This window comes from Medicago sativa, chromosome 6, assembly GCF_051527215.1.
Source record: "Medicago sativa cultivar Bolivia chromosome 6, Bolivia_mono, whole genome shotgun sequence".
Taxonomy (NCBI): domain Eukaryota; kingdom Viridiplantae; phylum Streptophyta; class Magnoliopsida; order Fabales; family Fabaceae; genus Medicago; species Medicago sativa.
Genome location: NC_140754.1, coordinates 69162742 through 69190407, shown reverse-complemented (window position 1 = coordinate 69190407; position 27666 = coordinate 69162742). Strand labels below are relative to the sequence as shown.

The 27666-nt window shown below is 32.9% G+C and overlaps 2 protein-coding genes and 1 long non-coding RNA gene across 8 annotated transcripts; 1 reads left to right on the top strand and 2 right to left on the bottom strand.

The window, feature by feature from the left end:
* The first annotated feature begins 412 nt into the window (after positions 1–412).
* LOC146916530 (putative fructokinase-7) lies at positions 413–27361 on the top strand. 2 transcript variants are annotated; one of them, XM_085718592.1, is made up of 7 exons: positions 413–553; positions 2032–2240; positions 2597–2809; positions 2899–3096; positions 3246–3386; positions 25791–25907; positions 26967–27361. In XM_085718592.1, exons 1-7 carry the CDS (start codon positions 529–531, stop codon positions 27102–27104), a joined length of 1041 nt encoding a protein of 346 aa, XP_085574718.1. In that variant the 5' UTR covers positions 413–528; the 3' UTR covers positions 27105–27361. The 2 variants fall into 2 exon arrangements, with proteins under 2 accessions (XP_085574718.1, XP_085574717.1); XM_085718591.1 differs by lacking the exons at positions 25791–25907; positions 26967–27361 and adding exons at positions 4149–4264; positions 5228–5582 and having other exon boundaries at positions 3246–3387.
* Positions 415–3387, bottom strand: LOC146916532 (uncharacterized). The gene is made up of 2 exons (XR_015015113.1): positions 1103–3387; positions 415–1066 (listed from the first exon to the last, which is right to left on the bottom strand). It is a non-coding gene; the product is annotated as an uncharacterized LOC146916532 (long non-coding RNA).
* On the bottom strand, positions 8230–21189 carry LOC146916531 (TMV resistance protein N-like). 5 transcript variants are annotated; one of them, XR_015015107.1, is made up of 9 exons: positions 20422–21189; positions 15107–18835; positions 12908–13323; positions 11608–12706; positions 11172–11429; positions 10308–11027; positions 9533–10209; positions 8862–9045; positions 8230–8626 (listed from the first exon to the last, which is right to left on the bottom strand). XR_015015107.1 is itself a non-coding variant. In XM_085718589.1 (5 exons), the coding sequence occupies exons 1-5, from the start codon at positions 15146–15148 to the stop codon at positions 10263–10265; spliced, it is 2580 nt and encodes an 859-aa protein (XP_085574715.1). In that variant the 5' UTR covers positions 15149–15795; the 3' UTR covers positions 9994–10262. The 5 variants fall into 5 exon arrangements, 1 of the variants encoding a protein (XP_085574715.1); XR_015015108.1 differs by lacking the exon at positions 20422–21189 and adding an exon at positions 9327–9464 and having other exon boundaries at positions 15107–15804; XR_015015106.1 differs by lacking the exon at positions 20422–21189 and having other exon boundaries at positions 8862–9464; positions 15107–15804.
* Positions 27362–27666: the final 305 nt, after the last annotated feature.

Genomic DNA, 27666 nt, shown 5'->3' with positions numbered 1-27666 from the left:
TACTTTAGAAGAAGATACTTTGAAAAAGTGTAGGCAGAAAGTTGGAAAAACATAATACTCTCTCCCTTTATAAATGAGTGTCACTTAGAGAAAAAAATCGTTTTAAAATGAATGTCATTTACATTTCCAATACAACTTTAATTTTTTTCTTTCAACTTTACCCTCAATAAATACTCTAACTTTTCTCTCACACAATTTTAAATGCAATTTAAGTTTGTTTTTTTTTCTTATAGAGTAAGGTAGTTTAGTAAAAAAGTTATGTTTAATAATCATTTTATTTCATTTCTTAATCCGTGTGTCGAAACTTTAAACGACACTTAAAAGTAGTAAAAATCTGTGTGCTACGTACGTTGTTGAATTTCTCTGTCTCCTTTCATTCATAAATATTATCATCTACCCTTTTCGGTCCATTAATTTCTTCTTTATTCAAACAACAACATAGTTATTTATAGCTTTTTTTCTTATTGTTCTGAAACTTTTTTTTGTTGTTGTTACAAAATCAAACACCACCTCCATTGTTTTTTATTAATGGCTCACTCTAATACCCCATCAGGTTTTTTCTTCTTTCTCTTTTACTGTTTTTTTTTTCTTTTTTTTGTGTTTGTTTTTGTTTGAGAATTTTCAGGATTTTATTTACCTATGTTGGAACTAGAAATTTAAGACAAAGTTTGCATCTTTGTGGGGTTTTGGTTTATGGGTTTTGATCAAATTTGTGATTTGTTTCACAGAATCTGATTTGAGATTTGAGAATTGCTCTTCTCCCATTTAGAATTGCTCATTCCCGTAAAAAAAGCCGAGTGTGAGTTAACTTGTATTTTCAACGTGAATTAACTCACTTAGGTGTATTTTTCAGCTTGAGTTAGTTGATAGGTTAACTAGAGTTAGTAGCTTGGTTAGAGTTAAGTACTCGAACATAAACAACTGGAGTTAGTTGATTGGTTAACTAGAGTTAATAGCTTAGTTAGAGTTAAATACTCGAACTAATATCTATATAGGAACACTCATTATAGCATTTCTATTATGTTTTATCAATCTATATCGTGTTTGATCATTATGATCTTCTTCCCTATGATTCCATAATTCATAATAGACCACAAAGGACCTATGATTCCATGATTCGTAATAGACCACAAAGGATCTCTCGTGCGCTTGGCCGCACAAAAGGTCATCTCTGTCGATTAGGACCGTTGAGGTAATCTCCAATGATCTTGCATTTGTTGTTGGGTTTCATGGGAACGGTTACATATGAGCTCCCCTATATAAAGGTGGTTGCGTACCATTGCAAGGACAAGTTACGCATTTTTTACCACTTTCACTGACTCTTCTATCGAATTCTCTGTAGAAGCTCCCTGTGGAGAAATGCCTCTGCCGATTTCTCCTCTGCAGTGAACTAGGATAGCTCCATCGCATTGGAAAACCACTTATACACTTTACGTTGATTGAATATACATTGATCTGGTATACACCAGATCACGTTTGCCTTTCTTTAGTCATTGATAGTCTTAAAATTTGTACTATATTTCCTTTTAGTAGTTGATATGAAAAATTTGGTTCGATTTTAGAGGACGGTGGGGCTATGAAACAATGACACATACACTAGACACAATACTGACACATCATGTAGTTACACAAGGTATTTAATATCAACCACTTACTTTATATGATCTTGACTACGGATCCTGCATTAGTGGCAAAAATGCGAGTATCTGGAAATTGCATTGATTGAACTACTGATGCATTTCATGGTTCTGTTAATTAACAGCTTATATGAGAACAGGTTTATGGTGGTTTTTCTAGTTTAAATGAGTAAGCATACAAAATGTTTTATAGTATGCCTCTTACTGACGACACTATGAAGTGTTCAATATTGACTGAATTCTCTGCAATTAGATTGTTACTAGCGACGCCAACATTTAGGATTGAAATCATATACGGTGATCTATACCGTGTCAGTGTTTCATAGGTTACTAGCAACTAGTAAAATGTTGTATACCATTGTTTATACTGGTTAAAGCTACTGCTTTTTTGCAGTTGAATCTAATGATCTTAGAAAAGAAGACCATAAGGAAACAAGTTCACTGGTTGTTTCCTTTGGGGAAATGTTGATAGACTTTGTGCCAACTGTGGGAGGAGTGTCGCTCGCCGAGGCACCGGCTTTCAAGAAATCTCCTGGTGGAGCTCCTGCCAATGTTGCTGTTGGTATATCTAGATTGGGAGGTTCATCTGCTTTTATAGGCAAGGTATAATTTTAAATAAGTTTCAGTTCATCTAGTTTGTTATTTGATTTCTTCATTTTCTTGTTACATTCTATTTGAACATCTTCCTTCAAGATTTTGTTCATGTTTCAAAACTGAGATTCTCGATTAGTTCGATTGTATAGTGTAGTCAGCTATTTTTTGTGTCAAATTTGTATTATCAACCACTTTTCTTTTGTCATTTGATTTATTATGACTTGAATGTTGAACTATTTTGATGTTCGTGTATGATTCATAACAAGATTTGATTCATGACTTAAAACTAGGTCTTTGGATTCACAATTTGAAACTAGATTTGATATTGAAAATCATATCTTATTTCCTTATTATTTGTGTATTAGGTTGGAGCAGATGAATTTGGTTACATGTTGGCTGATATTTTAAAGCAGAACAATGTCGATACTTCTGGCATGAGGTTTGATGCCAATGCAAGGACTGCATTAGCTTTTGTCACACTTAGATCCGACGGTGAGCGTGAGTTCTTGTTTTTCCGGAATCCAAGTGCTGATATGCTTCTTCACGAATCAGAACTTGATAGAGATCTCTTAAAGAAGGTATTTTGAATTTCATTTGTTTATTTCATGAAATGTGGTTCAAGACCTATGGTTTAATTTAGATTTTGATGATAACATTGATTTTTCAGGCTACAATTTTCCATTTTGGCTCAATTAGTTTAATTGATGATCCATGCAAATCAGCACACATTGCTGCTATGAAGATTGCCAAAAGTTCTGGTTGCATTCTCTCATACGATCCAAATTTAAGATTGGCATTATGGCCGTCTGCCGAGGCTGCTCGGAATGGCATAATGAGTATATGGGATCAAGCCGATGTCATTAAGGTAAAGAAATTATACACATGATGTAGTGACAATATAAAAAAGTTTATCATTTTTTCTAGTGAGCTTAATCGGTATGCATTGTTACTGTAAAACAAATTACAGCAGCGTTCAATCATAGACCTGATGTTGTATTTTTCATGTATATACAGATAAGTGAGGAGGAGATTACATTTTTGACTGAAGGTGATGATCCTAATGATGATGATGTTGTTTTGAAGAAACTTTTTCATCGTAATCTCAAACTCTTAATTGTTACTGAAGGGTCTAAGGGTTGTAGATATTACACAAAGGTATGTTTGCCATATCAATTTGTATATAATGTCGAATCAGTAATAATTTGCGAAAATGCAAATAATTGAATGTAATGGACATGTGTCAGGGTCAGTGCCGTGTCGTGTCGGACACTGCACCGATCATACCTTTCAATCTTAAGTGTCAGTCCTACTATGAGTTATCAGATCTTATAACAAAGGTGCCTAAGATGTTGTTTGGCTTAGCTTTTGTATGAAAATAAGTTTATGACTACTGACGTACGGAAAAGTCCTTATAAGGTTGTAGATACCTGTTTCAGGGAAAGTTAAATGAGGAAAGATTTGAAAAAATTGAGATAAGAAGCTGATTTAATCTTTTGTGAGAAACTGATAGTAAAATACTCATAGTTATTGTAAAAATAATTTAATATTCCTTGTCCCATATGTGCGTTTAAATAAGGTTATGTTTATCCAAATTGGTGTTATTAGTAATAAGTTATGGAATTATAGTCTATTTGGATTGACTTATTTGAACATATTTACTCGCATAAACACTTGTAAGACTTATTGTAGAGCTTACGACATGTTCATAAGCTATTTTAGATTATTTTCATAAACTCTCCAAGATAGCTTATGAAAATAGCTTATAACTTACATGAAAACAATTTGAATTTATTTTATCTTGTTACAAAAATAGCTTCCACATAAACACTTTATGATAAGCACTCATATGATAAGTGCTTAATTAAGCTGTCTATCCAAACATGGCCTAATAATTGTGGTGCCAAATTTCTGTGCGGGAATTTCGAGGCAGGGTTGGAGGTGTTAAAGTTAAACCTGTTGACACAACCGGTGCTGGTGATGCATTTGTTAGTGGATTTCTGTACAGTATAGCTTCTGACCCGAGTATTTTTCAGGTTTGTTTTTAATCTTCACTCATGTCCCCGTGAGCTTAGCTCAGTTGGTAAGGACAATGCATAATATATGCAAGGTCCGGGGTTCGAATCCCAGCCACCACAAAAAAAAAAGATAAAAATTAAATTCCTTATCTCTCTGTATTTGCTCATTTCTGCTTAATTTTCATTGATATTGTTGCTGAAAGTTGTATATACCTTAGTAAAAAATTATTGTAACCGGGGTTTAAAAACCATGAATGCTTAATTTTCATTGATATTGTTGCTGAAAGTTGTATATACCTTAGTAAAAAATTATTGTAACCGGGGTTTAAAAACCATGAATATTTTACTGTCCTCGTCGAAAAGAAAAAGAGAATATTATTTTACTGGTTTCTTACTGATCTTCTTACTGATCTCTTTGGTACACCTTGTGTTGAAGACGTTGCTTGTCAGTGTTAATATATATCATTTTTGCTTGTTAAAAAAAATAATATTTTTACTGGTTTCTGGGATGAACTATTGCTGAAGGAAATAGAGATAAAGGAACTAAAATTGGAGATTATTTTTTATACAAATGGAATTAAATTATCATTTGCTGTTCAGGGAACATTTACATTTTCAGTTTAATTATTCTCTTAACGAGTAAATGCATGTCATTTGGTAAAAAAATAAAAACGAGTAAGCACATTTTTACTTTCATAATTGATTTTAGTTTTATGATAAAGTTTATAGCTTTTGAATCTAGAATTGATTTTTTAGTCTCGAATTTATTGTTTAACCCACTTGTACATGAATGTATGCAAGCATAAATCACTATATATTTAATTAACTTTTCGCAAGAATCAATTTTACAAAATCATTTCCATTTGTCGTTGTGATGTATAAGGGAGTTCTATTTGAAGAGAATGACTTATTCAGTTAACAAATATATCAAATCTTAATCATTCTTATGAATTTTATATTATATATATATTTTCTTGGCAGGATGAGAAAAGTCTGAAGAAAGCTTTGTATTTTGCAAATGTATGTGGTGCCATAACAGTTACAGAAAGAGGTGCAATTCCTTCACTTCCAACAAAGGAAGCTGTTTTGCAATTCTTAACAGAAGCAGCTGTAATATAAGAGTTGACATTTCTATTTTAGTTAGTATGATTTGTTGAGCTATTAATATAGCTTAGGTGATGGTAAGCTTCTCCAATTTTTTTCCTTCCAAAATTATAATCTTTGGACTTGCCAGATTTTTTGTTCTTGTTGTAACATATGAGCACATGAATTAACCTTTTAGTTTTTGAAGGTGCTCTAGAGTTGAGAGTAGCAATAAAATCAAGGTATTCATCAATATAGTGGGTTGTGTCAGGCTTCGACAACCAACGTAAAACTTTGTCGAATCTTTATGATTGACCAAATACGTAATTATGATAAAACATTATGGTGTAATTTAATCTACTTGCTACACATAATGGGAAAATGCTTTGTTGTTGTATTCATCAATATATACTCAAGGAATAAGATAGAAAAGTAACTAGCTTTTATAATGTTAAGAGCACATAATACAACTGAGCTAGATTTTTTAATGTTGAGGGCATATATCAAAATGTCTTCATTTGAAGGGAAGAATTTTCCTCACCCACAACATTCTAAACAAATAACAATTTTTTTTTATACAAAATATCAAATATATTTTGGAAAGTGTATTCCAGGACGATTGAAAGTATACTTAGACAGCATAAAATTCACATTTTTTTTTTGAAGTAAAAAATTCACATTCTTTTAAATTGTGAATTCTGTTATTTACCCAACAATTTTTGCTCTTTCCCAACTGAAAATACCAAAATACCCCTGCGTGAGTTAAGTAGTATTAAATTTGCGTGACTTAACTCACGCAGTTTGACTTAACTCACGCTAGTGTTAATCTCTATATGACTTAAGTCACACATGATACATGGCCTGTGTGAGTTAACTCATGTTAAGTCTGTGCAAAAAACCTGCACAGCCAAAAACTGCATATTCCCTAATTTTTTTCATTCCTTCATTCATTAATACATCAATTCAGTCAATTTCATCATTTTTTCATCATCCATTCAAGCATTCATTCAACCAAGCATTCACTCATAATTAAAATACGAAAAATAAAGGAATAAAATAACGCAAATTAGTTTGTTTCTGCCAATCTTGTGATAAGAGTGAGAATCCAACTGAATTTCCTATCTTTCTTGTATTAGTTTGTTTCAGCTAATCTTGTGGGTTTGTTTCTTTTGAACTTATCCGATTAGTTTGTTACTTGAGCTAATCTGTGGGTTGCTTAATTTTTAAGTTTACTTAATTCTTAAGTTTCTCCAAATTAGTTACAAACTCTCCCTATAAAAGGAGAGCTCACATAGTTCAAAAAAACACACCAAAAAGTTTCATTGAGTTCTCGGGAACTCTTTCTCTCTTCTCCCTTTCTTGACTTGTGTTGACGAGTCTTTCTTCTCTTCATCTCCTTTTTTCTGTCCCTATCGGAATTAAGAGTGTTCTTAAGACCATAGTCCCTTTTCGGTTTAATGTCCCTTCGGAATTAGGAATGGTCTTAAGTTCATAGTCCCTTCGATATTTTTATGTCCTACGGAATAAATAATAATTTAAGATCATAATCCCTTTTCGGTATAATGTCCCTTCAAAATTATGAACGATCTTAAAATATATTCTTCTTTGACTCTTGAAGAAGTTAGACGTTAGAATAGTGTAAAACCATATTTGAGTGATCATGTATCATAGTTGGAGAAGTTAATAATTAGAATGGTGGTAACACCATATTTGAGTGGTCTCAGCACCATAATAAAGTGGTAACAGTACCATATTAAAGCGGTTTCAGTATTAAAAGAATGGTCTTGATACCATATTGTAGGTGTAATTCTCAAACGGTTTTCTACAGTGCAGTAGTTAATCGAACAGTTGTAGCTGGACTTGTTTTATCCTGGAGGCGGCGTGGTTGATAGTTTGCCTTGCATAATTTTGCGCAGTGCCACGAAACGTCTTAAAGAGAGCGACCTGGTCGTGACTCAGCCTAGTAACAACTTCGGTAGATAATAGGATTTGGAAATCCATATACAACAGTTTGGAAATCCAATAACAACAATAATCGTTAGTCCAGAGTGATAAAATCCTACTCGACTTCCTTTGAACAGGCATCGACTCATCACGATCTCTTGAAGACTCTTTTCCTGAGCATTTGATCCAGGTCATCATTAACCTTGCTACCATCCCTCGCATTAATATCAATTCCCAGCAGTTTAGCGAAATTTCAGTATCATCTCTTCGGGATGAACATCTTTACATTCATCCTTATCTTGATTATCCTCTATAACAAAATGAACATCTTTACATTCATCCTTATCTTGATTATCCTCTATAACAAAATCATTGTCTGATTCTTGCTGAACAATTGAAGGAACATGTGAAGAATCGCCAGCTTGATGAGCCTGCTAAAAAAAAATATTCCATTTACAACCTATTAGAAGATCTTCTGAAATATTTACATGAAAAAAGAAATGAAGTAAAAACCTATTGATTCGATGGAATCCAGACTACTTTTACATAGCCATTGACAGACAAATTGACTACTTTTTCAATTATAGAAGGGATTTCTTTACGACACCACAAAGAGTGTGTTCCTTGAATCCCCTCTGTTCTGGTTGGCAATCAAATATTCGTGCATCTAGCCTCATGTAGCTTCTGTTAGCTTAGCATAAGAAATATTACACTATCAATTAAGGGATAAGTTGTATAAGGCTTTTAAATATCAGATATGCAATTGGCACGATAAGTAGAAAATCTAGGCATGTCACAAGTTTTGGAATCTTTTCCCTCTATTCTCTATCCTTCCGTGCACCCTTGCAATAACCAAATCTTAATTTACACAATCAAATATGGGCCATATCTGATTGTGTAAATTAAGATTTATTATGGCAGCCAATAAATATTGTATTGATATCAAAAGCTAATGATTTATTAAATATTGATGCAACATAATTTATATAATAAAAAAATCAACAATCATTGAACAAAAAAAGTTAGCAACATCAAAGTTCCTGATATTTGCTTTTTTCGGAACATATTTACAAGCACGTGAAACGTTCAAATACGCTATCCAAAGCATCAAATTCAAACAATATCTGCAGCACAAACATCCTCCACAAAACCTTACATCAGGTCTCACCATATGAATACCAGAACACTGAAGTTGGTTGTTAAGAACAAAAGTCGCGACTCTAGCAAAAGCATCTAATGAATGTAGGTTCTCAGATTCAATTCTTTATCCCACATTCTTCCTGTAGATCAAAAAGCTTATTTCCAGTAAGGACAATATGGTTTGAGACTCCGTCCAACAAAAGTTGTTTCAACCTGGTATGCACATTTACATAAATCAAATAATAATTACTCACAATATAGAAGCAAAAAAGTAGTCACGTTTCATTATCAAAATTTTTGTGTAGAACAACTATTCACATTCAGCAAAAAACATATATGTTTCTCCCATATAGCTTAGCAACAGTGGAGAGATATCTCTACATTCCTTTCTCGTTCTACGAAATATCTGTCAGAAGTCATAACACCTAGTCAAAACAAAAATACTCACCAGGGGCAGGCATGGATAGCAAGAATGATGATACGTCGAGATGCAGAAGGATCATATGCAATGTCCCATTCATACTCAATGTCCAACTGAGCTGTAAAGCATATCATTACCCAACGCCCTTTCGAACAAGCCACAGATTCTGTGGTGTGAACCATCTCGTATGACAATGCAAAAAGCCAGACAACTAATGTACAGTCAAAGAAGAACGAATACTTAGTTTATAAATAGAGAAAAGTTGCATAAATTACCGACAAGGCATTCTGAAAAGAAAATACGTCATAGAAACAGGGAATGTGCAGTAAAAATGACATAATAAGGGAAATATTAAAGCATGAGATACATTAAAGAGAAATGGTGAACCAATTTGTCTGAACTTCAAATGAAATGTAAGAAAAAGGTTAAGGAGCAGCAGATACAAGTAAATCAATGTTTTGGAAAAAGGATTTTCTTTCTATTAAGTTATACCATTTCATTTTTCTTCTTGATGTACAATATTAATTTAAGTGTCGAACACAAACACATGTTGGGCACCAGACACGCCTTCTATGAGAATTTTTTGTGCTACAAACCATCCTCCACATTAATTTCAAACAATAGTTTAGACTGCACAAATACATAAATTAATCAACGTTTATAATAATAATGTAAAATATAAACAGCAATCGACAAACCTGCAATTAATTGAGAGAATTTAACTCCGGTGCTCTTTTTGTTTTCTGAATCTAGCCCTGAATTTAGGATTTAAACGGATTGAAAATTTCTTTCGTTTCATTTTCTTTTGTGATAATAATGATAATGAAGCATTGAGATATTCATCTGCTTTTGTCTTTCTAATACGAGGATCGGTGAATATAACATTATCCTCCTCCGTGTTGCTTTTCTCCATTAACACGTGGATCCCCATTTGAACACGACTTAATATTTTATTCTTCTCTTCCTCACTAAGACTCAAATTCCAATAAACCCCGCCCCCCCCCCCCCCCCCCCCCCCCCCCCCCCGCAACTTAAACTCCACATGGATCCATTCATTTTTCAAAAGTTCTTTCTCCATATTATAGAGTTCATTCAATTTCGGGGTATGAAACAAAGTTGTATGCTCCCAGTACACATACCTAAAGGGGTAACAATAATCTATCTCAATTTCATATCCATTCACAAATAAATTGACTCTTGTCTTAGCCGCCCATTTATTGCCTTCCGGAAGAATAAAAATACAAGTAATCGAATGGATTTCTTTACGAAACCAGAAAGAAATTGTGGGTCCCTTGCTTTGGTGTTCGAACCAATCTGGAATCCCCTCTGTTCCATTTGGGAGAAGAAAATAAGTGCGTCTAGCATCATGCAGTTGCTGTTAGTTTATACAAAAGAGTAATAATTACACTATGAATTATATATGAAATACTATATGTCAAATACTAGTGCAATAAAACAACAGCAACAACAAACCTGACTCATTAACATTCTTCGACTTAATGAACTCAATGAAATGCATTCCCTTGCAGAAAACCATTCAAGATTTGGTGGAATCCCTCTAATGTCCTCAAGAGATGTGCATTCATACAAATCAAGATGCTTAAGATGGTGACATTCCCTAAGACACTCGGGAATAATTTTGAAATTGTTCTCCGATAAGTCTAGATGTGTCACATTAACACACCACTTGAGAAATATTGGGAGACATTCATCTGAGAGGTTGCATTCTTGGAGACTAAGCTTTGTCACTTTTGAAAACACTATTGAATACATTTTATCATTCTGTTTTTGGAACCTCAGCATTCCACAATCCCATAGTGTTAACTGAAAAAGTTCATTGAGATTTTGAAATGAAGATGGCAATTCTCTTATGGAAGTTTTCTGCAACCAAATCTTTTTAATATTTGTCATCTTGCATAATAATTTTGGAAAACTCTTGAGACTCTCACAAAAAGAGAGATTCAATTCGTTAAGAGATGCCAACCCTAAAGGTGGAAAACGTTCGAGCTTGCTGCATCCATTTGCACTTAACCTTTCAAGTTTATTTAGGTGTCCAATCGAATTGTGAATTGTAATTAAATTATCACAATTTTCAAACGATAACTTTTCTAAATTTTGAAGACATGACACATCAGGTATATGTGTTAAATATTCACAGAAGTCCAATCTCAAGACTTTCATATTCTGGAATTTCTGCATAAACACATGAAAGAAACAAACAAATAAATTAAAAAACAAACACTATGCTTTCATAGTGATTTCTTTTATGTTGGCGGAAAAAAAATCATTGTACATTTATAAATTTATACGGTTAGAAAATGAAGTTATTTCACTTGCCTTGCTTAAAATACTAGATGATAGAGACTTCGATAAACATCCTTCCCATTTCAATGCTATCAAACTGCTTGGAAGATACTTGAGACCTTTAGAACAATGGCCATTTTCAATGAAAAGTGTTTTCAGGTTTGTCATCTTCTTAAAAGCCTTTCCTTTCTGGTCTATTACGGATTCCATCTTGAAGGCCTTTCCCTTCTGGTCTATTATGGATTCCATGGAGTGGAAATTCATACATAACATTTCAATTTTACTAGTTCCCTTTTAACAAAATAAAAAATAAAAAATGCATCAACCACAATAAAAATCTGATACAGAGAAATTTACATGGAATTAAGTGGAAAAAATACTAGTATGAGATGGTCATATTTAGTCCAAAATGAGCAAAGTTGTATTAAAACTAAATAAAAAATTGAACATAGATATCAATCTTACTCACAGTGTTTTCTTTTAAAACATGAACTATATCATCTTGACACCATAACCTACTTCTTTCTCCTGGCTCTTTAGGTGATTCTTGTCGGACGACTTCTTTACCCATGTCCTCTATCAAGTCATGTAATTCCAAACGGTATTCAGAACTAATCTCTATGAGAGATTTTTCAGCCAACACTCTTAGATGATGTGTTACGCAATGGCCATAATGATAATGGAGCATATATTTGGCATCTTCCCATTCGCATCCTTTGAAGCAACAAGCAATATCTAGAAACACACTCTGCTCCTCTTCTTCCAAAGCATCATAGCTCACTCTAAGTATCTTTTGGATCTCTTTATTAGGAATCCTGTCATACCCATCTAATGTATACTTCCATTCTTCTATGCTCTTTCGAAACAAGTTAGAACCAACTATTTCTAAAACTAACGGAAGGCCAGAAGCATAAGCAACTGCACGATTTAAAATCTCTTCATAATTTGAAGGAACTTTGTCACTTTTAAAAGCCATCCACCTCAACAATTCTAGAGCTTCTGTCCCATACAGCCCTTCTACTTCATGCGTACTTTCTATCCCATGACAGGTTAGTAAGCGCTTGTCTCGAGTGGTAATGATGACTCTGCTTCCACGACCGAACCAATCAAGTCCCCCAGCCAAAGAATGGAGTTGCTTCATATCGTCAACATCATCGAGAATTAAAAGAATCTTCTTTCGACATAGCCTTTCCTTTATCATTGGATTCCCCTCACTAACATGATCTAACTTAATTTTCAATCCAGTTGTTTTTAGAAGGAGCTTCTCTTGGAGATGTTTCAAGTTATCTTTAGCTGAATTCTCTCTCACATCATGAAGAAAGCATAAACCTTCAAATTGATCAGCAACAAAATTATAGATTGCTCTTGCAAGTGCTGATTTACCCAAGCCTCCAATCCCATAAATTCCAACCATATAGACCCCATCATCGGATCCTTCATCAAGAAGCGATTTCACATGTTGTATTCGAGACTGCAATCCAACAGGGTAATTGGCAACATGTAAGGGCTGGCGACTAATCTTGTTGGAGATGCATTTGACTATCTTTCCAATAAGCTTGTATTCATATCTATTCATGTGCAATAAGATAAGTTAGTATCTAACAACATCACAATCACATACATGTAATCGTAATACATAATATATTTCTAACTATTTCGAAATATAAATAGCTAATACTTGTTTTAATGCATATATAAAAAAGGTATTTCCCATTTAACCTTTTAAGATGAGATTATTGTGAAATTTAAATTGAAGTAAAGTTGGGTACCCAGGAGGACTATCATGGTAGCCGGACAAGTTAGCAGCCTGGCGCAGAGCCACTTTCCATCGCTGCAACCTCTCCATGTTATTCTTATCATTTTGAAAACTCTTTTCATGCTCAGCCAATGCTTCACCATAACTACCTGTCTGATGTCGCACATTAGTAGGTTCCACACCAAAGAAAACAGGCAAAACAAGGCGACCCTTTGTCTTGTAGCAGTGAATGATGTGGACAAGTTCGTCCAAACAAAATGAAGAAGATGCATAGTTTGCCGAAAATATGGGAATAAAAATCCTGGATTCTTCAATGGCCTTGATGAGTGATGGTGTGATTTCATCTCCACTTTGAAGATCGATGTCATCAATGAAGGTATGGATTCCCTTGTCAATGAGAGCCTTGTTGTAACAACCAGAGATTTTAAACTGAAAGTTTCCAATAAAAAGTCTTTAACAACAGACATAAATTAAAATACAAAGTTTGAGAACTAAACTAGAACTTTAAATACAATCAGCCACGTTTTTACAAAAAGGGAAAAGTTTAAACTATAACTCAGAAATTTAGACTCCAGACACTTGTGATCCGATATCCAATTGACTCCAAGATAGCTTATAAATTATACCTGAAAAAGATTCAACAGAGTGGGATGAGATACTACGATCTCAGTGAGTTCCCAAACTCGGGATAAAACATAGTATGCCAATCTGGAAAATAACTACTAATTATATCTCTGGAAGATTATGATCTTAAGACATAATAATATATACTTCTAGCATTAAATTCCTTTCTTTACCAAGTATCATCTTGATTCATCTAGGTTTGCCCTGCAGTTCTAAACTGTTAATAACTAAGCATTCAGGATTCGCCTTTCTACTGGATATCTTAATTTATCCAGGTTTGCCCTGCAATGCCTCATAATAACTTAGCACAATATATATTATATTGTCAAACTTTACTTCGGATTCCCTTGAGTGTGAGTATTCTCAAGAGTCACCGCCCATCGGGAGGAATCAAACCCCTATCCAATGTAAACCCACCGGGTGGAATCAAACCCTTTCCGGTGTAACCCTCACAAATTATTATCATGCTTTACTTTTTAATACTCGAGTACATAAAGTATGAGTATCAACTCTAATCACATCAGTGATTCTTTTCTAGATCAAGATTCATAAACAAGATCTACTTTCAAGATTATATATAAATCTTGTAATCTTGTAACTTCTTTAACGATTAATAACAAAGTATACTAACTGATTACTCATTTCTTTTTATGTTTACTTACACATATGACTAACAATCACCAGTGTCAAGTTATATTATTTAATATTAAAAGAACAAGTAAAATAGTATAACTTTATATATTCTTTACATAACATTTACCTTAGTATGTTATCAATCGAACTCTACCAATGCTAATACTTCATCTTAATGCTTAGTCATCTCAGAATTATAGAACATACATATGCAAGGTGTACTTTAAATCATAAGTCTCATATTAACAATTATTTCATCTAACATCATACGTGCATACAATTCTACAAAAACAGTCCCAAAACTCAGTTTTGTTAGTAAATCAGACTTCAACTTCGTCTATTTAATTAAAATATCAAACGATGTCCAGATTGAGTAAACGAGTATTCCATGGAAAGCTTAGAATGTCAACTTTATAAATATAACATTTCTTTTGGAATGTAAATATCCATTTAAATCAGTTTAGATAAAGAATACATACAGGTCCAGAAGCTGAACATAAACTTCTATCTAACTTGCATCTAGGATTTCTCCCACTCTACTCGATAGAATTCAACATTTCTTGTGTCTATCTTGTAGGTAATTTTGTCTACTTTATAATGGTCCAAGTTTCACTCACAAATGATCTCTATAGCAGAAGATATTCGTATTTTACTAATAGGGTATATCAGTTACGGGTTGCAGAATTTTACACTATTGTTCTCACTAATTCCTACATGAATATTCAATATCTTGGGGTCTTTTATGACCCCTAAATCTGTCCCAACAACCAGCAAACATATGAAACAATTCTAAAACATATCATACATTTTTAATCAAGGAAGTATCATATAATTTAACATGCATAACATCAATAACTTAGAACTACATGCATGGTTCATGATTATCTTCATCCATATACTAACACATCCTAATTATCATAATATAATGCATGAGGAATGAGGGAGGGGAACCCACCTCTAATTCTAGGCTGAAACTGACGATTAAAGCTTCAATCATTCTTTCCTTGCTCCTAATTTCTTCAATTTCTACTTTGATTCCCAATTCTCCATCTTCAATCCATGAACCCTAATCTTCAATATTCTTATTCTTTTCACTTCTGTAAATTCACCCTCTCTTTCTATGGTTTACATACTAAATTGATATATGTAAAATGATTGATATTTTAATTTGAGGTTGCATGTAGTATTGGTTAAGGAAGAAAGAAAATGTGTCTCTTGTGTTGTGGTTGCTGAATCGTACAGGAGGAAGAAGGAAGAAGGAAGAAGAAAATTAATCATTTTGACTAAAATGTTGGACTTTCTCATTTACATAGGGGAGGTTTCATGTGGAAATTACTAAAACGCCCTTAAGTTACAATGTTAATCACTAAAAACCCAAAGTCTAATTTTATTCCTTAAGCCACTAATAACCCTTAATACACTCAGAGACACTAAAAATTAAGTGCTAATTGGTATTCTTGATTTGGGGTATTACATTCTTCCCCCCTTTAAATGAATTTCGTCCCCGAAATTCTGTGGCCTAACTAAAATCTCCGAGTTCCTGCTGCACTATTCTAATGAAAATATAATTCTAACTAGGAAGGAATGCTACTCTTGAGCTACTCTCTAGGAAGCTACAAGAATGATATGCATGAATGTTAAATACTATTTCATTTCAGAATGCATTATGATTTACTAGCTAATCTACCAAAACATACTCTAATTTACAAAACATATAAGGAAATATTGCAAGGAAAGAAAAACTTTTTTTTTTCTCTTCTTAAAGATTTGCAATGTAAATAATATTTTGAAACCTTATAGCATAGATTATCCTGATTCACTCATCTCATTAAAATAAACTAGTAATGAGTGACTATTAAACCACACTTAAACTTCCAAAACTTAAATTTGAGGAAAACAACTCAATGTGCCAAATAATTTAGAAGAAATCGTGCTTAAGAAACTATAAAATAAGATTTAAACTTCAGCAATCGAAACATAATGATTAAAAATAGTTTCAGAAGAATTTCCATCGGCAATTGTACGGGATCACAATGAGTATGACAAAACCAACTACATTCAATTGGGAGCTTCTCGTAATTAGAGCGAGTATGACAAAACACTATAACATCATGATTTTATTAATGCTCCATATTGTAGTTTTTGCTAATGTCATATTGACTCAATATGATTCCGCCAACTCAATCGAGGAACATGAGCATGGCCTTTTCCTACAGAATCAATTTTAAAATGAAACCTCGATAGCCAGAAAAGGTACAATCATTTTATCCCCCACAGTTAATGAAATGAAAGGAAATATCAAAGTATATTTGGCATGAATGATAATATAATGAACAAAGGTTACCTAACAATCACCTAATCTACTAATGACACTCAAATTTATCTATCTTTCCCCAAATGCAGAAGGAAAAAATGTATATGTTGCAAGAACAGGTCATACCTACCACAACTGAGCTACTATGTGCAAAAGAACATTCTCTACATTATTAAAAACTGAAATTCCGCAGAGCCAAATGCAAATATAAACAATAGGCTATTTTGCAAGAAACAAAGTCAACACAACAATAGTTGCAACTTGCAAGGGACCATGTGCAATGCCGCTACTAGTTTTTTTTTTTTTTTTTTTTTTTTTTTTTTTTTTTTTTAACATCATGTTGATCGTTGTAAAATAAAAGTAGAACATGACATCGATCACCATTCAGTGTCAAGTTTGAAAGCTAGTATCAAGTGATAAATTATGCAGTTAAGAATTTAATAACAAATAAATTAATGGTGTAAAAACACTGAAATTATGAATAAAAGGACTTAGACATTGTGGTTTGAGACTTGAGAAACCTTTACTCATATGGAAATTTAGCAATGTAAAACAAAATAGACAAATCCCTTCAAAGAAGACACAATGAATCAACATTTCAACAAAGTTTGCATAGTTTAGTAATGAGTGTCAGGAAAGTGAATAAACAACTTAAACGAGAAAAGAGTAACTGAGCAAATGAATAAATGCCTATACATGACTCTAAAAAAATAGCAGTACTAGATTCTTCTCAACTAATTCTATAACCTCAAAAATAGAAATCATTTAGTTGATTTGATTAAAACTAGAATAAACAGTTTACAAACTATTAGAAATTGCTTCCCTTTGATGTCAAAAATTTCGCTATACAAAGATAGTGATCACAATAATGGAGATATCAATGCAAGGGTTAAAAGGAGCAAATCAATGAAACTAATAACATAAAAACAGAAGGACGGAAGAAAGCATGAAGTCATTGCATAAAACTAATTCAGCCTCATAAGTGGTTCTTGTGACAAAGGCCTCAACCAAAGTCATGAAGCATAAAGTATAAAAGGTGCTTTGGTAATTTAACTATAAGCTACATACAAGCTTGTCAACCACTAAAGCCAAGTGCAAGAGTAAATTAAATACATTTTTTAAACCAAATAGAAGAAACACACTTGAAATACATAATTCCTTAACATTCTACATCTACTAACAAGTCATACAAAAAATTGATTCACCAACCAAGCGCATATGAAATAACTTTCTCATGGTAAAGAATTAATTGAGGATTCACAACCTACATAAACTCACTAGCAAGCTATCTCGTATTTTAGCGAAACTAACGCGGAATGTGTTGACTAATAGTACCTTTTTCTAATAAAAGGTTCCTAGCTTAATCTACCGACTCTACGTTTTCCTTAATGATCTTCCGTCTACTCTCACAGATAAGGCAAGGTTGTTAAGCTACATGTTCGGGTAATTATCCTCTTAGGTGCAAACCCTCCTACCCTAAGTCTAACTAGTATCCTACTACCAACTCATGCATCTGCTGGTATGGTTTAGAGCACTTACGAACCATCTGATTTAATCATTCAATCTCGACGAAATGACTATCCTTAATTACACTACTACACTCTCTACCTCATAGTATCTACACCACATCTTAGAGTTATCACCTTAGTGATCTACATGGTATGTAATAACTTAAAACACACACACACACACACACACTTATATATGCAAGAATGTCTTATAAAATTTCCTTTTGGAATGCTACATGACAAACTTTCTAAACTACCAAAATTTATCAAATTTTGTAAAACATCCGGGTAAAAACATCGCCAGAAAACTTGTTCTCAGGATAATTTGGAAGACAGGTAAGAGTTTGAAATCTCTTAGGGTAGAATGACTTAGTTTACTCATCTCGTCTGCAGCCGGGAGAGTAACTAAGTTAGTGTCTACACTATTAAAAATCATTGTTAAAAAACATGACAAAAATGTTCTATGGAGTGCTTGTAGTTTCCCATTCTCAATACAATTCTGTGAGCGGCCATCCCACTAAATTCTACTGAGAATCTAGAAACAACTGCAATCTATAGAACAAACAAGAGACTGACACTCCTAATCGGATCACTCTAAACTTGACGCACAGGCCGAATTGGATTGACCTGCTCTGATACCATTTGTAACAACCAGAGATTTTAAACTGAAAGTTTCCAATAAAAAGTCTTTAACAACAGACATAAATTAAAATACAAAGTTTGAGAACTAAACTAGAACTTTAAATACAATCAGCCACGTTTTTACAAAAAGGGAAAAGTTTAAACTATAACTCAGAAATTTAGACTCCAGACACTTGTGATCCGATATCCAATTGACTCCAAGATAGCTTATAAATTATACCTGAAAAAGATTCAACAGAGTGGGATGAGATACTACGATCTCAGTGAGTTCCCAAACTCGGGATAAAACATAGTATGCCAATCTGGAAAATAACTACTAATTATATCTCTGGAAGATTATGATCTTAAGACATAATAATATATACTTCTAGCATTAAATTCCTTTCTTTACCAAGTATCATCTTGATTCATCTAGGTTTGCCCTGCAGTTCTAAACTGTTAATAACTAAGCATTCAGGATTCGCCTTTCTACTGGATATCTTAATTTATCCAGGTTTGCCCTGCAATGCCTCATAATAACTTAGCACAATATATATTATATTGTCAAACTTTACTTCGGATTCCCTTGAGTGTGAGTATTCTCAAGAGTCACCGCCCATCGGGAGGAATCAAACCCCTATCCAATGTAAACCCACCGGGTGGAATCAAACCCTTTCCGGTGTAACCCTCACAAATTATTATCATGCTTTACTTTTTAATACTCGAGTACATAAAGTATGAGTATCAACTCTAATCACATCAGTGATTCTTTTCTAGATCAAGATTCATAAACAAGATCTACTTTCAAGATTATATATAAATCTTGTAATCTTGTAACTTCTTTAACGATTAATAACAAAGTATACTAACTGATTACTCATTTCTTTTTATGTTTACTTACACATATGACTAACAATCACCAGTGTCAAGTTATATTATTTAATATTAAAAGAACAAGTAAAATAGTATAACTTTATATATTCTTTACATAACATTTACCTTAGTATGTTATCAATCGAACTCTACCAATGCTAATACTTCATCTTAATGCTTAGTCATCTCAGAATTATAGAACATACATATGCAAGGTGTACTTTAAATCATAAGTCTCATATTAACAATTATTTCATCTAACATCATACGTGCATACAATTCTACAAAAACAGTCCCAAAACTCAGTTTTGTTAGTAAATCAGACTTCAACTTCGTCTATTTAATTAAAATATCAAACGATGTCCAGATTGAGTAAACGAGTATTCCATGGAAAGCTTAGAATGTCAACTTTATAAATATAACATTTCTTTTGGAATGTAAATATCCATTTAAATCAGTTTAGATAAAGAATACATACAGGTCCAGAAGCTGAACATAAACTTCTATCTAACTTGCATCTAGGATTTCTCCCACTCTACTCGATAGAATTCAACATTTCTTGTGTCTATCTTGTAGGTAATTTTGTCTACTTTATAATGGTCCAAGTTTCACTCACAAATGATCTCTATAGCAGAAGATATTCGTATTTTACTAATAGGGTATATCAGTTACGGGTTGCAGAATTTTACACTATTGTTCTCACTAATTCCTACATGAATATTCAATATCTTGGGGTCTTTTATGACCCCTAAATCTGTCCCAACAACCAGCAAACATATGAAACAATTCTAAAACATATCATACATTTTTAATCAAGGAAGTATCATATAATTTAACATGCATAACATCAATAACTTAGAACTACATGCATGGTTCATGATTATCTTCATCCATATACTAACACATCCTAATTATCATAATATAATGCATGAGGAATGAGGGAGGGGAACCCACCTCTAATTCTAGGCTGAAACTGACGATTAAAGCTTCAATCATTCTTTCCTTGCTCCTAATTTCTTCAATTTCTACTTTGATTCCCAATTCTCCATCTTCAATCCATGAACCCTAATCTTCAATATTCTTATTCTTTTTCACTTCTGTAAATTCACCCTCTCTTTCTATGGTTTACATACTAAATTGATATATGTAAAATGATTGATATTTTAATTTGAGGTTGCATGTAGTATTGGTTAAGGAAGAAAGAAAATGTGTCTCTTGTGTTGTGGTTGCTGAATCGTACAGGAGGAAGAAGGAAGAAGGAAGAAGAAAATTAATCATTTTGACTAAAATGTTGGACTTTCTCATTTACATAGGGGAGGTTTCATGTGGAAATTACTAAAACGCCCTTAAGTTACAATGTTAATCACTAAAAACCCAAAGTCTAATTTTATTCCTTAAGCCACTAATAACCCTTAATACACTCAGAGACACTAAAAATTAAGTGCTAATTGGTATTCTTGATTTGGGGTATTACATTCTTCCCCCCTTTAAATGAATTTCGTCCCCGAAATTCTGTGGCCTAACTAAAATCTCCGAGTTCCTGCTGCACTATTCTAATGAAAATATAATTCTAACTAGGAAGGAATGCTACTCTTGAGCTACTCTCTAGGAAGCTACAAGAATGATATGCATGAATGTTAAATACTATTTCATTTCAGAATGCATTATGATTTACTAGCTAATCTACCAAAACATACTCTAATTTACAAAACATATAAGGAAATATTGCAAGGAAAGAAAAACTTTTTTTTTTCTCTTCTTAAAGATTTGCAATGTAAATAATATTTTGAAACCTTATAGCATAGATTATCCTGATTCACTCATCTCATTAAAATAAACTAGTAATGAGTGACTATTAAACCACACTTAAACTTCCAAAACTTAAATTTGAGGAAAACAACTCAATGTGCCAAATAATTTAGAAGAAATCGTGCTTAAGAAACTATAAAATAAGATTTAAACTTCAGCAATCGAAACATAATGATTAAAAATAGTTTCAGAAGAATTTCCATCGGCAATTGTACGGGATCACAATGAGTATGACAAAACCAACTACATTCAATTGGGAGCTTCTCGTAATTAGAGCGAGTATGACAAAACACTATAACATCATGATTTTATTAATGCTCCATATTGTAGTTTTTGCTAATGTCATATTGACTCAATATGATTCCGCCAACTCAATCGAGGAACATGAGCATGGCCTTTTCCTACAGAATCAATTTTAAAATGAAACCTCGATAGCCAGAAAAGGTACAATCATTTTATCCCCCACAGTTAATGAAATGAAAGGAAATATCAAAGTATATTTGGCATGAATGATAATATAATGAACAAAGGTTACCTAACAATCACCTAATCTACTAATGACACTCAAATTTATCTATCTTTCCCCAAATGCAGAAGGAAAAAATGTATATGTTGCAAGAACAGGTCATACCTACCACAACTGAGCTACTATGTGCAAAAGAACATTCTCTACATTATTAAAAACTGAAATTCCGCAGAGCCAAATGCAAATATAAACAATAGGCTATTTTGCAAGAAACAAAGTCAACACAACAATAGTTGCAACTTGCAAGGGACCATGTGCAATGCCGCTACTAGTTTTTTTTTTTTTTTTTTTTTTTTAACATCATGTTGATCGTTGTAAAATAAAAGTAGAACATGACATCGATCACCATTCAGTGTCAAGTTTGAAAGCTAGTATCAAGTGATAAATTATGCAGTTAAGAATTTAATAACAAATAAATTAATGGTGTAAAAACACTGAAATTATGAATAAAAGGACTTAGACATTGTGGTTTGAGACTTGAGAAACCTTTACTCATATGGAAATTTAGCAATGTAAAACAAAATAGACAAATCCCTTCAAAGAAGACACAATGAATCAACATTTCAACAAAGTTTGCATAGTTTAGTAATGAGTGTCAGGAAAGTGAATAAACAACTTAAACGAGAAAAGAGTAACTGAGCAAATGAATAAATGCCTATACATGACTCTAAAAAAATAGCAGTACTAGATTCTTCTCAACTAATTCTATAACCTCAAAAATAGAAATCATTTAGTTGATTTGATTAAAACTAGAATAAACAGTTTACAAACTATTAGAAATTGCTTCCCTTTGATGTCAAAAATTTCGCTATACAAAGATAGTGATCACAATAATGGAGATATCAATGCAAGGGTTAAAAGGAGCAAATCAATGAAACTAATAACATAAAAACAGAAGGACGGAAGAAAGCATGAAGTCATTGCATAAAACTAATTCAGCCTCATAAGTGGTTCTTGTGACAAAGGCCTCAACCAAAGTCATGAAGCATAAAGTATAAAAGGTGCTTTGGTAATTTAACTATAAGCTACATACAAGCTTGTCAACCACTAAAGCCAAGTGCAAGAGTAAATTAAATACATTTTTTAAACCAAATAGAAGAAACACACTTGAAATACATAATTCCTTAACATTCTACATCTACTAACAAGTCATACAAAAAATTGATTCACCAACCAAGCGCATATGAAATAACTTTCTCATGGTAAAGAATTAATTGAGGATTCACAACCTACATAAACTCACTAGCAAGCTATCTCGTATTTTAGCGAAACTAACGCGGAATGTGTTGACTAATAGTACCTTTTTCTAATAAAAGGTTCCTAGCTTAATCTACCGACTCTACGTTTTCCTTAATGATCTTCCGTCTACTCTCACAGATAAGGCAAGGTTGTTAAGCTACATGTTCGGGTAATTATCCTCTTAGGTGCAAACCCTCCTACCCTAAGTCTAACTAGTATCCTACTACCAACTCATGCATCTGCTGGTATGGTTTAGAGCACTTACGAACCATCTGATTTAATCATTCAATCTCGACGAAATGACTATCCTTAATTACACTACTACACTCTCTACCTCATAGTATCTACACCACATCTTAGAGTTATCACCTTAGTGATCTACATGGTATGTAATAACTTAAAACACACACACACACACACACACTTATATATGCAAGAATGTCTTATAAAATTTCCTTTTGGAATGCTACATGACAAACTTTCTAAACTACCAAAATTTATCAAATTTTGTAAAACATCCGGGTAAAAACATCGCCAGAAAACTTGTTCTCAGGATAATTTGGAAGACAGGTAAGAGTTTGAAATCTCTTAGGGTAGAATGACTTAGTTTACTCATCTCGTCTGCAGCCGGGAGAGTAACTAAGTTAGTGTCTACACTATTAAAAATCATTGTTAAAAAACATGACAAAAATGTTCTATGGAGTGCTTGTAGTTTCCCATTCTCAATACAATTCTGTGAGCGGCCATCCCACTAAATTCTACTGAGAATCTAGAAACAACTGCAATCTATAGAACAAACAAGAGACTGACACTCCTAATCGGATCACTCTAAACTTGACGCACAGGCCGAATTGGATTGACCTGCTCCGATACCATTTGTAACAACCAGAGATTTTAAACTGAAAGTTTCCAATAAAAAGTCTTTAACAACAGACATAAATTAAAATACAAAGTTTGAGAACTAAACTAGAACTTTAAATACAATCAGCCACGTTTTTACAAAAAGGGAAAAGTTTAAACTATAACTCAGAAATTTAGACTCCAGACACTTGTGATCCGATATCCAATTGACTCCAAGATAGCTTATAAATTATACCTGAAAAAGATTACTTCTGTAAATTCACCCTCTCTTTCTATGGTTTACATACTAAATTGATATATGTAAAATGATTGATATTTTAATTTGAGGTTGCATGTAGTATTGGTTAAGGAAGAAAGAAAATGTGTCTCTTGTGTTGTGGTTGCTGAATCGTACAGGAGGAAGAAGGAAGAAGGAAGAAGAAAATTAATCATTTTGACTAAAATGTTGGACTTTCTCATTTACATAGGGGAGGTTTCATGTGGAAATTACTAAAACGCCCTTAAGTTACAATGTTAATCACTAAAAACCCAAAGTCTAATTTTATTCCTTAAGCCACTAATAACCCTTAATACACTCAGAGACACTAAAAATTAAGTGCTAATTGGTATTCTTGATTTGGGGTATTACACTTGTAGAGATTGCCGGTAAAACCGTGGCGAGTGTCAGTGCCCCTAAAACTAAGGAACACTTGGTAAGTGAATGCAGAGGAAAATGAAGAGGAAGAGGAAGGTGATTGCATAGCCATGAGAATTGAGAGAACTTGGATGAAAAAAGAGTTTGAGAATATGAATGAGTAAGTTTTTGTGAAGTCTTTGATATGTAACTATAAAACAAGGAGAAAAACTTATGACAAAAATGGTCTGTGAAATTTCTTGGCAACTTCCTATAGCCGCGTGAACCAATCATATACACTAAATATCATTGACTAAGTTTTTACAAGTTTTAGTTTTCAACTGCTTTTATTCTTCTGCTGAATGTAATTTTTCACTTTCTTACTTAACTAATCAGTGTTAAATAACATGAAATAAAAATAAATCAAACATGTAATTAAAGAAAGTTAGTAATGCATATATCAAAAAGTTTTGATAGTATTTTCATTTTAAACTAGCTAGTTAATTAGGTAGTTAACTACAAATTAGGTTAGCATATATATGCAATATTCTATTTTCCATTTATTTTGAAAATATTACCACACACAATTATTACAGTAGGTTTTTACGTTAAATGGCTATCCAACTGTACTAACATAACAATGTCCTATTTTTTAATGTTAATTTTAACATTGTACTAACTATTTTAGATTTTTTTAACTGTTAATTTTACAATTATTAATGTTGGAAAAAGAAAGATTGAGTTGAGGGCAATGTCAGAACGGATTCCTTAAAAAAAAAAAAAAAACATCAGAATGGATTGAAAGATTAGGTAATGTTAAACTTGCCAGCTATTTTTCACTGTTTTAGCAAGTTGGAAACTTCATTCTCATTTCCTATCTTCTTCTGTAAAAATAATTTAATATTCCTTGTCACATAAGTGCTTTTAAATAAGTTTATGCTTATGCAAATTGGTATTATCAGTAATAAGTTATGGAATTATAATCTATTTGGATTGACTTATTTGAACATATTTATTGGCATAAACACTTGTAAGACTTATGGGCGAGCTTAAGACACATGTTCACAAGCTATTTCAGCTTATTTTCATAAACTCTTTAGGATAGCTTATGAAAATAGCTTATGACTTACATGAAAACAATTTGAATTTATTTTATCTTGTAATAAAAATAGCTTCAACATAAACACTTTATGATAAGCGCTCATATGATAAGTGCTTAATTAAACTGTCTATCCAAACATGGCCTAATAATTGTGGTGCCAAATTTCTGTGCAGGAATTTCGAGGCAGGGTTGGAGGTGTTAAAGTTAAACCTGTTGACACAACTGGTGTTGGTGATGCATTTGTCAGTGGATTTCTGTACAGTATAGCTTCTGACCCGAGTATTTTTGAGGTTTGTTCTTAATCTTCACTCATTTTTATAGTAGATAAAAATTAAATTCCTTATCTTTGTATTTGCTCATTTCTGCTTAATTTTCATTAATATTGATGCTGAAAGTTGTATATACCTTGGTCAAAAAATATTTTTACTGGGGATTAAAAACTAATCTGTCCGGTGAGAAACTGATAGAGGCAACGGTGGCGGGAAGTTCTCCGGTACGTTGGCGATGAGTCTTCGCGGTGGGACGAAAGTACTCCAATGCTTAAGTCAGTATGGGAAATGAGATGGAATGTGTGGGAAAAGTGAATCATACCTTGGGGGTGAAGCTAAGTCATCTTTATATAGGCGTGCGTGTGTGAGAATAACCGTCCCAATGAGATGTGGCGCATCATCAGGAGCCCGTTGGAGGACACGTGTGCGGTGTCTGATGTGCGGACGCGTGCTTCAGTGAGGTGGCGTGCATTGCTGTTGGTGTGCTCCCTCAGACGATGTGCCTTGGTCTGGTGGACGTTCTGTCCACGTGTCAGCGTTGAATTGCCTTCTGGCCGGTCCAAAACTAAAACCATGAATATTTTACTGTCCTCGTAAAAAAAGAGTATTTTTACTGATTTATATAATCACCTCTTGATGAAGGAAATAAAGATAAAGGAACTGAAATTGGAGATTACTTTTTTTACAAATGGAATTAAATTATCATTTGCTTTCAAGGGAACATTTGCATTATCATTTTAATTTTGCTCTTAGTCTTAACGATTAAAAGCGTATCATTTGGTAAAAAAAATAAAAATGAGTAAGCACATTTTTGCTTTCATAATTGATTTTAGCTATGTGCTAAAATTTGTAGCTTTTGCATCTAGAATTGATTTTTAGTCTCGAATGTATTGTTTAACCCACTTGTACATGAATGTATGCAAGCGTAAATCACTTTAAATTTAATTCACTTTTCGCAAGAATCAATTTTACAAAATCAATTTCATTTGTCGTTGAGTTCTATTTAAAGAGTATGACTTATTCAGTTAACAATTATATTAACTCTTAATCATTCTTATGAAATTTATATTTTCTTGGCAGGATGAGAAAAGTCTGAAGAAAGCTTTGTATTTTGCAAATGTATGTGGTGCCATAACAGTTACAGAAAGAGCTGCAATTCCTTCACTTCCTACAAAGGAAGCTGTTTCACAATTCTTACTAGAAGCAGCTGTAATATAAAATAGTTGACATTTTTTATTTTATTTTATTTTAGTTTTTATGATTTGTCGAGCTATTGATATAGCTTAGATGATTCTAAGCTTGTCCAGTTTTTTTCCTTCCAAAATTAAAATCCTTGGCCTTGTAATTTTTTGTTATAAATTTGTGCTTGCAAGATTTTTTGTTCTTGTAACATATGAGCACATGAATTAACCTTTTAGTTTTTGAAGGTGCTCTAGAGTTGAGAGTAGCAGCAATAAAATCAAGGTATTCATCAATATAGTGAATTGTTATTCAAATGAAAAGAAATTTAATATAGTGAATTGTGATAGGCCTCTACACCCAACACAAAACTTTATTGAATTTCTATGATATAGACCAAATACGTAATTATAATAAATCATTATGACGTAATTTGATCCACGTAGCCGATTCCAAATTGTCGGAAAATGCATGTTTGTTGTTTATATAGTCAAGGAATAAGTTAGACTTTGAAAATAACTCTACTATTTCGCATAATCTACTAAGAATCAGCTCAGACCATTCTCCTTTCTTGAGAAACTAGTTTCAGCAGAGTTTGAGA

Excerpts from the sequence above, each read along its gene's own strand:
- LOC146916530 (XM_085718592.1), top strand. The coding sequence starts at position 529 with ATGGCTCACTCTAATACCCCATCAG. Across the intron at positions 2,241-2,596 it reads CATCTGCTTTTATAGGCAAG|GTTGGAGCAGATGAATTTGG; the intron begins GTATAATTTTAA and ends TTTGTGTATTAG. Across the intron at positions 3,097-3,245 it reads ATCAAGCCGATGTCATTAAG|ATAAGTGAGGAGGAGATTAC; the intron begins GTAAAGAAATTA and ends ATGTATATACAG.
- LOC146916531 (XM_085718589.1), bottom strand. The coding sequence starts at position 15,148 with ATGATTGAAGCTTTAATCGTCAGTTTCAGCCTAGAATTAGAG. Across the intron at positions 13,324-15,106 it reads GTTTCAGCCTAGAATTAGAG|TTTAAAATCTCTGGTTGTTA; the intron begins GTGGGTTCCCCT and ends GGAAACTTTCAG. Across the intron at positions 11,028-11,171 it reads CATCTAGTATTTTAAGCAAG|AAATTCCAGAATATGAAAGT; the intron begins GCAAGTGAAATA and ends GTGTTTATGCAG.